The sequence below is a fragment of the Lampetra fluviatilis genome, chromosome 16 (genome assembly GCF_964198595.1).
Source record: "Lampetra fluviatilis chromosome 16, kcLamFluv1.1, whole genome shotgun sequence".
Taxonomy (NCBI): domain Eukaryota; kingdom Metazoa; phylum Chordata; class Hyperoartia; order Petromyzontiformes; family Petromyzontidae; genus Lampetra; species Lampetra fluviatilis.
In genome coordinates, this window is record NC_136290.1 from 5,876,885 (window position 1) to 5,889,526 (window position 12,642).

General features: G+C 42.3%; 1 protein-coding gene across 12 annotated transcripts in view; it reads right to left on the reverse strand.

The window, feature by feature from the left end:
- Nucleotides 1–12,642, reverse strand: part of LOC144936479 (serine/threonine-protein phosphatase 6 regulatory subunit 3-like) — a 62,200-nt gene that overhangs the window by 30,061 nt on the left and 19,497 nt on the right. For 11 of the 12 annotated variants that reach the window (XM_078863570.1, XM_078863572.1, XM_078863564.1 and 8 more), the window contains exons 4-12: nucleotides 12,097–12,234; nucleotides 10,567–10,632; nucleotides 9,876–9,988; nucleotides 7,614–7,727; nucleotides 6,376–6,505; nucleotides 4,310–4,462; nucleotides 3,436–3,594; nucleotides 2,382–2,446; nucleotides 1,706–1,821 (exon numbers count right to left, since the gene is read on the reverse strand). In XM_078863570.1, the coding sequence (XP_078719696.1) occupies nucleotides 1,706–1,821; nucleotides 2,382–2,446; nucleotides 3,436–3,594; nucleotides 4,310–4,462; nucleotides 6,376–6,505; nucleotides 7,614–7,727; nucleotides 9,876–9,988; nucleotides 10,567–10,632; nucleotides 12,097–12,234 (1,054 nt within the window). The remainder of the gene's footprint in view (nucleotides 1–1,705; nucleotides 1,822–2,381; nucleotides 2,447–3,435; nucleotides 3,595–4,309; nucleotides 4,463–6,375; nucleotides 6,506–7,613; nucleotides 7,728–9,875; nucleotides 9,989–10,566; nucleotides 10,633–12,096; nucleotides 12,235–12,642) is intronic. The other variant, XM_078863563.1, reaches the window with a different exon arrangement.

A 12,642-nucleotide genomic window follows, 5' to 3' on the forward strand; every position in this document is an offset into this window, starting at 1 on the left:
GTCCTTCCAATGATTGCTCAGTTTGTACCCATCTTCTCGGTTGAAATTGTGTAAGTGTTTATATATCTGGATGGCTTCATGAACGAATCTTTGCTGATACCCAGTGGGCTTGCAGAGTACCTTCGTCTTGGCAAAATCTATTTCGTGTGTGCCCACCTCGTTAAAATAATGATCAGCTACGGCTGAGGTATTGGTCCTACCGTGTTTCAGATCTGCCTTATGTTCACGAACCCAGTCCGAGACATGTCGCTTAGTCTCCCCAATGTAACTGCTGCCGCAAACACAGCTTAGTTTGTAGACACTGGGGTATTGCAGGTCAGGGATCACATCCTTCACAGATGGGATCAGATCACGAATTTTATGTACTGTGTTAAATCGTACCTGGATCTTGTGTTTGCTCATGATTTTGTAAATCTTTTTGGTGAACCCTGCTATGTATGGCAAAGGTGAAGGTTTTGATTGGGTCCTCAGATGGTTCTTTCCCAATGGTTGGGGTGATAGCTTTGCTTGTGCTGCGATCGAAACGTCGGAATATTGTCATTATTTGTATTTTTTTTCTATCTACGTGGCTTTACCGGAAGACGCAAAGAATACAAAATTCCATACATAAAAAAACAATAACCACCAATAGATGGCACTAGTATGCTTTATGTCGATTGCAAATTACAGAGTCAAATCCAACAAATTTTTGGGTCATGGCTTTGGAGACTGTTGAGATACACTATAATGGGCTCAGTGTTTGGTGTATTGGTCACCATTTCACTAGACCAATGTGACCTGCACACGTAGTGTGTTTCATTTGTAACTTCAAATACATACTTGGATGTTATTGTCGTGGATGCACCAATCCAAGCCAAATAGTTTCTTAGGTTTTAATTTTCATTAATCTATTTCAACACATCATCTTAAGTGACAATTATTCCCATTTTTCAAGAGTGGTTGTCTTCATGATAAGTATCCACCGAGGAAATGTGGAATTTCTACCACTGACTCAATGATCAACCTCCACATCCACCATCTTGCTAATTTGAGCAGGAATTTACATTGACATTATAAAGTAACATACAGTTTTGGGACAGACCTTATGGTTTCCAAGCAATCGATGTTGAATTTAAAAAAAATCTAAAAAGCTTCTTAACATTAATTATGTTTCCCCCCTTTAGTTTTCACAAAACTGCAATTACTTTATTGTACCCTATGTAACACATCATCCCATTATTCAGATTGAGAACCACCCTTTAATTGAAGAAAAGGATTCGGAAAAAGTTAAATAATGAAGTGTATTGTCACATGAAACAATAAAGATCATGCTGTTAATGTTTTAGAATAAAATGTATATTCACAAGTTATATAGCCAAGTACGAGCCAGTCAAAAGCCACGGGTGTGACTCACAAGATGACATAGTGCCAATTAATCTTGGCAGATCACTGCATCTTGGGAGTGGCCAATGCAAAAATGTAGACAGAGTTCATCTGTCAGGCCTACACGGCCACCTACGAACTTGAGAATCATACCCCATGCCTGCAGTATTTTTTAAAATCCCTTTTAAGAGCGATTTTTACTGATAAGTATCGATTCAATCTGAATATTACATGTAAGAAATCAGTGTTAAGTCGACATTCGTCCAAAATGAATTAGATAGCTTCTGCATAAGTTTATCTAAACTGGGAGCAATGGTTTGAGCCATAATGGGTTCAGCCTCACCTGTGAGCAGCTCCTTGATGAGAAGAGCATTGGGTCCCTTCTCCGCGCTCTGCACCACAGCGTTGGCTATCCTGGTCAGGTGGCCCATGTAGCCCCTCCGCCTTCCACCTTCCTCCCTGCCATGATCAATCAAAACCTGATTAGCGCTTGGTAGCAAAGACGTACAGCTCAGTAAGCCAGTCCAAATACAGGGCCTCTCCCCATCATTAAAAGACCCAGGTTCAATCCAGGGTCAAATATATTATCAGTAACAGCAGAGTAATTTAGCTTGGCACTGCCTGATGAGGCTGCATCACTTGGTGGGAAGTAAATAGTGCTTATCATATACCAAGACTGAATACCATCAAAGGAAAGTGGAATTTACACTAAACACTCATAACATGAAATTGCATAAACTTTTGGAAATGAATTTTTATTGCATCACATTGAAATGTGGATTTAGGTCGTAAAAATCCCTACCAGGGCCTACATTTTAGATTTTTCTGTTTAGTTTGTTGTCCTTCCCACACCTCCAATTAGCATTGATAGCTACATAATAAACATTCTATATTTAATGTAGGCAGCCAAAGAGCATGCAGCCAATTCATTATCTCAAGATGTAGAAAATGTTTCCGCAATTGTTTAAGCGTTACAACGAAAAATGAAACTGTGCATCAAAGGACTCAAAGATACGTACTGTTCTTTTTCGTTTGACTCCCACGCACCGAGCATCCTTTGTACAAGTTGACACCTTTGGAAAAGCTGAGGAGACACGAAGCCATTTCAAAAGTAATTAGAAGCAAGTAAGTTTGAAGATACATTCAACGTTAAAGGGCTCCGATGTATGAAATAGTCTAATAATAACCAGAAAAGGTGGAACAAGTCACGTTTAAACATACGTAAAATGTGTGTGTGGGTGTCTTTTGTACACGTGTGCACGCTTATACTCCTCCTAAAATGAATTATACGATTGAGTGGCTCAAAGGTCAGAGTGCTGGAGCATTGTGCTGGTACTGTTGAGATCTTGTCCTCAAATTTGGTCAACTGTCCATGACTAAATCAGGTTCCTCAAGTATAGTGAGTTGACAGCCTCAGCACACTCACAAATGGCCAGTACATTCAATTTGGTTTGCATTTAATTTGATTAAATTTAACTGCCCCCCCCTAGTGTGGATAAGCAATCACTTGAAGAAGCAGTTCTATGGTCTTCCGTACCTCCGATTAGCACGGTTGGCTACGTATGGTGCGAAATAAGTTCAACGTGCATAATCTCCTTTCTAGGACCGTTTTCTAACAGTTAATGCACTACTCTGCCATGAGTTCCAAATACATTCTTAATCTGAGAATGTGATGCCGATAGCACAATTGGAATAAAATTTTGGGAAAAGATAAAAATATATATGGTCCAATTGGAATGACTTTCAGAATGACTCAAGAGAATTATAGGTGAAAGTGTATGGTGGATTTGCATAAGTTATGGCTGCCATTGTTCCTAGTGGACAATCAGCTAAATGTCATAGTTGTATTCTACTCAAGATCCCATAACCCTACACAAGAACCCTACTTGCCACTATTTAGAGGTGACCATTTGCCCATGACAATGATTGCAGGAAGACAGCAATATCATTCATGATGAAATGCTTACCAGCTAATTTGTTGGGTTCTGTTACCATGTGGCCAGGTGTTTGCTTAAACATATGAAGGCTGCATCGATGCTGGGGGTTCGTCAGCGCAGAGAAATAGATACATACACTTTTTACCGAGGCGTTTTCCCTCCTGATGTCCACTCCGTCCTCTGTCCCAGGATCGTCACTCTCCTCTGTGCTGGGGGGGTTGTTGAGGATTGTGGTGACCGCCTGCTCCACTTGTAAGTGCAAGAAGTTGTTCCATACGTACGTGAAGTAAAGGTCCTGTGCACAACCCCGGAGAAAGCTATTGCATTGTCACATGGAGAGGGCGTTACTTTGTGTGTTAAAAGTTTTTTGTGAGCTTGTGTGTTGCACGTTTATGTGCTTGCATGTCTTTTGTGGGAGCAGTGGCGCAGTGGCAAGCACTGTTTTATCAATCTGATAACCTGGGGTTGCTTCCTGACCATAGAAAATATAAATGCCAAGTAGTATTCAAACTTTCCTTGGACCTCCCTATATCAACTCAATATTAAATGGTGCCAGCTCAGTGAGAGAATGACCCATGAAAATATCACAACTAGATCTCCGACTTATGTTAACTACACTAGGGGGAGCTGTGGTAGAGGTTCACGACCAATGATGAAGGTTGTATGATCTGCACCACATTCCCACTTATTGGCGAAATTCTAATTTCCTGCCAAACATCAGACCAATCACCACACTCAGGTTGAGCATGCAAGGCCAGTGGCATAAAGGACACATTAAAAATGGTAAATTTAATGTTTCCACAGGGCAGCAGTTTTTGTGAAGTAAAAAAATGTTGAAAGGTTGATTTTATATTCCCTGTCAGTCTGTCATCACTAAGTGTGTGGTACATAGTGAAGGGTATTCAACAAGTGATGCGAATCGCATGGGGAGACCATAACAAGTAGTTACATGAGCAAAGCTAATTATTCATGTAGGCATGGGTTGGGGGGATGGGTGAAGGAACGCTCACCAGCAGCACAGCAATGGTGTCGAGCTGCATGAGCTGCTGATTAAGTGCTTGTGTGTTGGTTTGCAGCACGGCCGACACGAGCTTGGCCACGTGCAGCCGCGTGTTCCCCAGTGGGGGCTCCAGCACCCCTATTGTTGTAGTCATGGCATTCTTCTGCAAAGACAAAGATCCCCCATATTACCTTAACAGACTGTTGGGGCAAATGCTGTTAGCGAGCACCGATGAAGGCCGGCATGGCACACGAAGGGGGCGAGTCGTCAGCACCACACCGCATTGGGTGCTCATTTGAGGCTGAGTCGACCGAGGAGAGACCCAGGACTGGTTCAGATAATCGTCACTGGTGTTGGCCGTGAACGGGAATCAAACTCGTGTTGCCGGGTTCATCGCGCAGCACGCTAACCGCTGCACTGCCACTCCCCACAGAACACAATACCACAGGCATACTGTATGATCCACAAAAAAGACACACGTAAAAATGCCTCTTAAACTAAAAAGGAATAAATCTCGTTACCAAAAATTTTAAAGAGGTGGGCATCTACGATATGGAGGTTTACGGGGTAAGTAGGTAGGTGGACTTGTTGAGCACAGAGGTTGGACACGCCAAGTATGGTGGCAGGAATGTTGAGTAGGGTTGCCAATATTTTGGGCAAGGAGCTGAATATTTGGTGGGCAGGTGGGCAAATTTTGGTAGAGGGGTGAAAATTATCACAAGAGAAATGGCAGTGGTGGGTGGGATAGGGAGACTGATGTGGGTAAGGAGGCAAACATGGTGGCTTGGATAGGTGGACAAGTTATGTAGTAAGGTGGAAATGTTGGGTAGGTAGATGAAAATTATGTGTTCTGAGGCAAACGTTTTGGTTAGAGGCAGATGTGCTGGGTAGGGAGGAACAAACAGGGAGGAGTCACTGTCCTTCAGGACGGGCTATACTCTAATATCTATATCGCCACATACATAGACATATGGAAAGGCACAGCGATACAGGCAAAATGTAATTTGCCACGAAGCAGCAATGATCACACCATCGGTACTTGTGCCAGGACAGGTGCACTTAAGGACACAAATTCGAAAATTATCAGTGGCAGGAGGACAAAGTTAAAAACCCAGATATTAAAGGCAAACTGGCTTGTATGACTGGCATATGCACAAGCCGTATTCCTCCAAAGTTACAAATTGGTACGTTTTAGCTGCCTGGCACACTGCTCAATTTTGTGAGCTTCTGCCTCCCTTTGTTACTTGAGGGTGAATACCACAAGCCACCCATAAGGATGTTTTACAAGCCCCTCCACAAAAAAAGTAAATCTTGACACCACAGATATCAATCAACAATAAGTCTACTTCACTTCAGGTCCACCATATCCCACATCAACATACATCTTTTTCTAGCCCATTCCATCTCCATTGAGTCCCCTATAATTAGCCAAGAGCTGCTTGGACTTGCCATAAATAAAAAAACAGCGAATGCACATTTTGCAAGGAAAGAGACAGGATAGCATGATAAACTCGTAGATCTGGGTGCAACGAAAGACTAGGCAGCTATCAAGCAGTTTTATGCAGGCAATATATATGAGGAAACTCAGAAAGAGAAAAAATACAAGAACATTTATTTAGATTAAGACAAAAACACGAATAAAAAAGATCCCCATAATAGCCTTCAACAGACCATTAGGGCAAGTGCTGTTTGCAAGCACCTATGAAGGCTGGCACAGCACGCGAGGGGGTGGGTGGCCAGCACCACGCCTTTGTTTCCCAAGTGGCGATGTTAACACACCACAGCAGGTCCTCATTTGAGGCCGATTCAACATAGGGGAGGCTCAGGACCGGTTCAGATAATCGTCACCATGAGCGGGAATCGAACTCGGGTCGCCGAGTTCGTAGCGCAGCACGCAGACCGCTACACTACTGCTCCCCTGCTCTGAACACATACACAACAGCTACACGAGTAACAGCTGTTCTCTCAGTTGGAAACCCCTGATAATTTAACTGAGCATCAAATGAAAAAAATACATCAAACAACTTCGTGAAACAGATGCCTTTGTGGATCCTTTTGATGAACACCAGGGAGTACCTTTGGGGGCTCGAGCAATAAGGCGTGGAAGTCTTTTAACCGTGCCTTGATGCCCTGCAATGTGCTACCACTCACGGCCACCGGCGGTCGCTCGGTGGTCTGTGGGAACAGGTCCAGCTGTCCCTCGAGCCTACACAACAACCGGAGCACGACACCGCATGCCAGGGAAGAAACAGCGGTTCGCTCATTCATTCCTTACTTACTTGCTTTCATTTGTAAATGAGTTGCTCGCAATGACAAAACAACTGAATGGTACCGTGGGGAAGGTGTTCCAATGACAGTTGCGATAACACATTTTCATTAAGGTTTCGCTCAGCCTCTTAACACTCGGAAGTTGAAAAACATTAAAAACATGGTAAATTCGCGATTGCCTCCCTTATGGAGATATTGTCATGTACATGTGAATGCAGAGATGAGTACACTGCCCCAATGCAGAGATGAGCAGACGCACACTTTTACTTGGCCGTTTATAAATCATCAAGAAAATACTGGCAATGCGGCATTGTGAATAATTCAAGGCCAGTGTCTTTCTTATCAAACGCATGCGACAATATATCTATGTTAACAATCCTGAATCAGCTATGGAAATTCCACATTTATATGACAGAAGGCTAGTCACTCAATCGATTGATAACTGCTGACTTCCCACCAAGTGGAACTAATTTTATCAAACCAAAAGGGGTCAAACCAATCAGGATTTTAAATTTAAAAGCTTCCTGTTGAGAGTCAAACTATGACCACATCAATACCTGACCAGTTAAAAATACGGGTTAATCAGGATATATTTATACATGCAATGAAAATATTACCTGTTAATCAATAACATGAGCATTCTTTTCCCAAAATAGAACTCGAAGCCATAAAATACAGTAACATGTTGCCAACCGTTTCATAGCAATGTATTTATACTGTAATATGTAAGTCTCAATTGCAATGTAATGGCATTGAGCATGAGAGACTATCCTTCACAAAGCAAGTATCTGTTGGAACCTCTGGGCACATGCAGACAACTCACGTGTGACATTTGTTGGTACAAAACATCACCAAGAAATAATTCTGCAACAAATCTATAACATGAACCCCTATTCCAGTCCCAATCCTATTACTCCCCTATTTTCATCCATGGATGTGTCATGCACATCAATACACTCATTACTGACTGTAACCTCCAAGCCCTGAGAACAATTCTGATTGAAGACGACATCACTTTTGTGCACAGCAGCAGCATGCTCACTTACGTTGGGCGCTTTGTCTCCAGCAGGGTGAGGAGCACCTGGATTCCATTCACCAGGGCAGACTCGTTTTTCTCACCATCAAACATGTTGCTCACAAGCTGCTCTATGGTCTCTTCCCTGCAGAGTTCACAGGCGCAAGCGGTTAAACCGGCAGCAACGAAGCCTGCTGGCAGAAACGTGTGGACAGGCGGAGTATGAGCAGGGTTTAAACAAAACGTTGGAAATTTAAACCTTACGAGAGAGCTGTGTGAAGATTAATTTATTTATAATGATTGTTACGCTTGCGATACATTACATCCAATCATCCATTACTTACGAATTATGAAAATTACATAAAAATGCTACCTTTTTATTTAATGGTATGCAAATTTAGTCTAAACAGGTGACAGCTATAGGCTTGCATGATACCCGTGATGCGCATAACATGATTTTCGTCACAAATAATCTTCAGTTTTGGTGTATCGACTGCTGGATGAAAGCATACGCATATGACATCCATCACAGCCCTTCAATACAATGCCCCTACACGACCGATTTCATCCTTCCATCTTCATGGAGGTCATTCTCTCGGGTGCATTATCTCCTTTGTCTGCCATTGTTCGATGTGTACTGCGCAAGCCAAATTACTCTCTTTAAAAGCGAATATGACGTCACAAATGGACAACTTCATCCTAAGTACTGGCGGTCTCCGATTTACGATAATCCACATTTGCGTTGATACAATGCCACCATGGATCGATTTACGACGCAGAAACTTGACTTAAGACGCATCTTTCCGACATGATTCCGAACGCGTTTGAACAGTCTGGTTTCCGATGTGACTTCGCATAAACATTTTATTATTCTAGTGTTTTGTGGATGTTTACCTATTAAACCCTGTTAAATATGGCTGATAAAAGGAAACACACATGGCCAAGTGATGTTTCTGGTTCAATGGAAAAAAAAGGATCCGATTTATGATGGAGTTTCCAGGAATGTCACCTATACTATTGAATCCTAAAACTCTCTGGTATAGAAAAGGGTTGCCACTTCTAAAATGTAGAAATAAAAACGTATTTCAATGTATAGCGTTATCTACTTTTCTTCTCACCTCACCGAGTCCAACTATGTTCCAATTTATTTCACTCAATTCTTCCTCCAGTTTTACGAGGGAGTCCATATATTGAACGTAGCACCTGTTAAATCCAGAAGGGAACCTGTTCGCACCATTGATTCTTAGCACCCCGTGCTCCTTCCCAGTCGATGGCATAACTAGTGGATCCAGATTTTAGTTTGTCGGTCAGGAGAACTTTTAGACCATACTGGTCAGTGCGGGCCGGTGAGGAATATCTGAGAGAGGAATGGATCACAAATATGCCGACAGCTACCCATTCAGTTTACTACAGGAAAAATATTAAACTCCAAATGCAACCCATCTCTACAGCAGCACAGCAACTACAGAACATCATAAGAAAGACTACAAGCACAGATACAACAATTAACGTTAGAGTGAAGAGAAATTATAATTGTATGATATTCATAACGACACAATTCAGGCTGCTTATGCTTACGAGTATCTTTCACTGAAGAATGCATACGAGTTGTGCGTATTAAGTTTAAAACTGGTCTCACATCAATAATTAACACTCCACAACGATCCAAGCAATGCATGTACAAAACAACACCTGGTGCAATTAGTTAGCATCAGCACTGGGACATGTTGACCACATCTTTGGATGTGCTGCACTCAACATAATTACTGCTTAACAGTACTGGACCCTATAGTTTGTGGCTGTGGCATGTCAGCAATATGTCAGTGTAGTGTGTGTAGTGTGATGAAATATTTAATGTAAATTACAGCCCTTGCCAATCCACTGCTAAATGAGGGCCTCCCGACACACAGTTTATGGGGTTGATTTGATCAGAAATAATCACACATGTGCGGGTGGGAAAATGCAAGGACCATGCCGATTTTTATGCACTGCCCTCTGCTGCCCACAACGTAACCCCATAGCGGCCCATAACACCCGTTTTATGCATGGTGGTCACCCGTCTAAGCAGTATGCAGGCTCAAGCTTGCTTAGCTTCTAAATTCTGATGAGATAGAGCACATTCTGGGCGATTTGATTTGTGGAGTATATATCCATGTATGTGTAGATGCGTATGTATATGCGGTTGTGTTTATATGTCTGCGCAAGTGCACTATACGACAGTGCGTAACCTCCAGTGTTCAGACATTTGTAGAGTAACGTTGTGGAAGTTATGAAGGTATAAGCGTGCACGCACTTCTCCAGGGTTGTGAGCAGGGGGTCTGGCTCTGGGTTCTCCTGCACCTGGCTAATCTGCTCCCGGCTCAACCGGATGATGTCACACAGTGACTGAGACGCATTTGAATGTCTCTGGAGGGGGGTGGGGGGTTGAAAAAAACAAATACAACTTATGATGAACAATCACCTGAATTGGAAGAAACAATACTGATTGTGAGTAGTAGCATTTCCAATATTAAGAGAAGTATCGAGAGAGGGGAAAGGAGTGATCAGGAGATACGGCCACAGAAAAATAGGATATGAAGGAAAGACATGTCACTCACGTTTTGAAAAGCAAGTGGTTTTTCTGTAACTCATTTTCAACAAAACGTTACCAGCACTCCCACCAACTCAATAACTTAACTCTGACTCAAATTAAGTGTATTCCAGATCTCATAAAAAATAAACTATATACAGAATTTATACAGCTAAATATACAGCCCCTGTGAATATATTATAGTATTAGCCAAGCATACAAACCTAAAACTGAACCAGTAAGTGTGGTGTGTGCATATATATGGCCACTCAGTTGGTACAGTGCACAGCAGTCAATGGGCAAGGGGTACAAGTGAGAGTGCTGGTATGGCATTGGCGAGGGTGACATGACATGGTGGGGAAACGTTTTTAAAACATTTTATTAAATGTTTGAGGCAAGTGATAGCTGTACTCACATCTTCATCCTGAGAAGGGTGAATCAGCTCAATTAGCCTCTGAATCAACCTCTGTTCATTCAGCCACTGCCAACAAAAATAAAACATCAATACACATTAATATATTCTAAAGAGTACATGTCAATTATTATGTCAACATGTTATTTTTATTATGATTGTAAGTTATCACATTAATGTGTTCCATCAACGTGTTCATCTTTACTGGTCTCTGGGAGTTGTGCATTTCCATGGTTTGAGCCAGTCTCTTCCTAGAGAAACCAGTTGACTTCTCACAAAGTGATAGGTATTAGCAGGCTTGGAGGAGAGGCGAGCTGACACACCCCCTAAAAGGGAGTTGAATTCACAACATTCCAACTGCGGTGCAGATCAATAATTCTACCAACAGTGCCACCTGGCGAGATTTCAAGGGAAACACTAAAATGGGCAGAGCAGTAAACCAATTGGATACTCGAAAGAGCTGCCGTAAGAACAACATCAGTTACATCGATATTTAGCAGTTATACTGAACATTTAAAGTCCATAAAAGGAAGGAAACCAACATATAACTTCGCTCTCACAAAACATTCCCAAGCTGTTCAAAATACTTTTGGTGACAACCAAATTACCCAGCAGTAGATTGACAAAAGGGCTGTACGCAAACAGATCCTGCCGTGACCATCAGGGCAACGTGCCCAGAAGTGAAGTCTCTTTTTTTTGTTTAATCAACGAAGCTGAAAACTCGTTTCACAAAGCCTGGTACACAGTAGTCTAGCTACATATCAAGAAGAGCTATTTAAATTTTGGGTGAGGCCTTCTTTGAAACACAAACAACATTTAGCCTTTGCAAAACATATGCAATCTGTATATAACTAAATCTAGGTAAACACATACTAGTTGAGCCACTGAAGAGGAAATGTATTTGCAAATTGGCCAAACAGGCAGAAAATGTAGTCCTTCCCCACAAGCTGTGGAGCTGCATTGGGACATGACCTTAAGAGAAAACCATGGAATTAACTCCCACTTGGGAAACAACATTGGTAAATACATAATGCAGAAGGCGATACCAACTTACAGCACAATTCCCTTGACCACAACTGTTCTTATATGACGTACACTTAAGGGTTGCCTACGTTAGTGACCGCATTTCCGCTGCACAAGTTTGTCACATTAACAGCACTGCAAACATTCCTAACCACTAAGAATGCTAGATGAGGCAAACAGGCATTGTGATGAACTATTTACAGCCTGCTATAATGTTTAGTGACCGTTATAATACCATGAAAAACAGATGCCGAGGTTACAGGGCCAAACTCACAATCAGAAAGAAAGGTCTTCAATTCACGTTCGGGAGTCGAATGATTCAATCATCCCTAGAGGGTCGATAAAATGAGTCCTATCACTTTGTGGAAAGGCAACGGAGAGAATGGCCTGCACCATACGAATATGGAATTTGCTCCATCGGCTGCTTAGAGCCAACCGGTTGCTTGTGTGAGCAAGGAAGACACTTTGCAATAGTTCGACCGCTACCAGGTAAACAGATTCTTCACTCACGTTGAGCACGTCCTGCTTGAGCTTGGGGGGATCAACACACGTGAGCAGGCGGAACAGCAGGTCCATAATGGCTGATGTGCCAATGTGCTTGAGTAGCAGACCCACAAAGTCGTCCCTCTTCCGTAGGAAGTCAATAATCTGCACGCGCACACACAAACACCACATATCTATATATATAAAAAATCGCAAATCTGTCTGTCTGTGTGTGTGTGTCTGTGTGTCGCCGGACCATACGCAGTTTCATTGGACGGCGGTTGCCCCTGGCAACGGGTAGCGACGCATTCAAGAATCGATTCTCTGAATCGCGCAAAGGAATCGAAGGTTGTAGATTCCTTTACATTCGGACGATTCCCGTTTACTATAAGTTGCTTAAAGTCGATATAAACTGCTACGAACGGGAAATATCCGGCGTTGACCGGGGCAAAAATGTAATTAAAAACTCCTGAAAAAATAAAAAAAACAATGAAAATGAAACTCTATCATTCAAAATGTAAACCCCCAACATGCCAGGAATCGATTCTTTGAATCGCACAAAGGACTAATCGA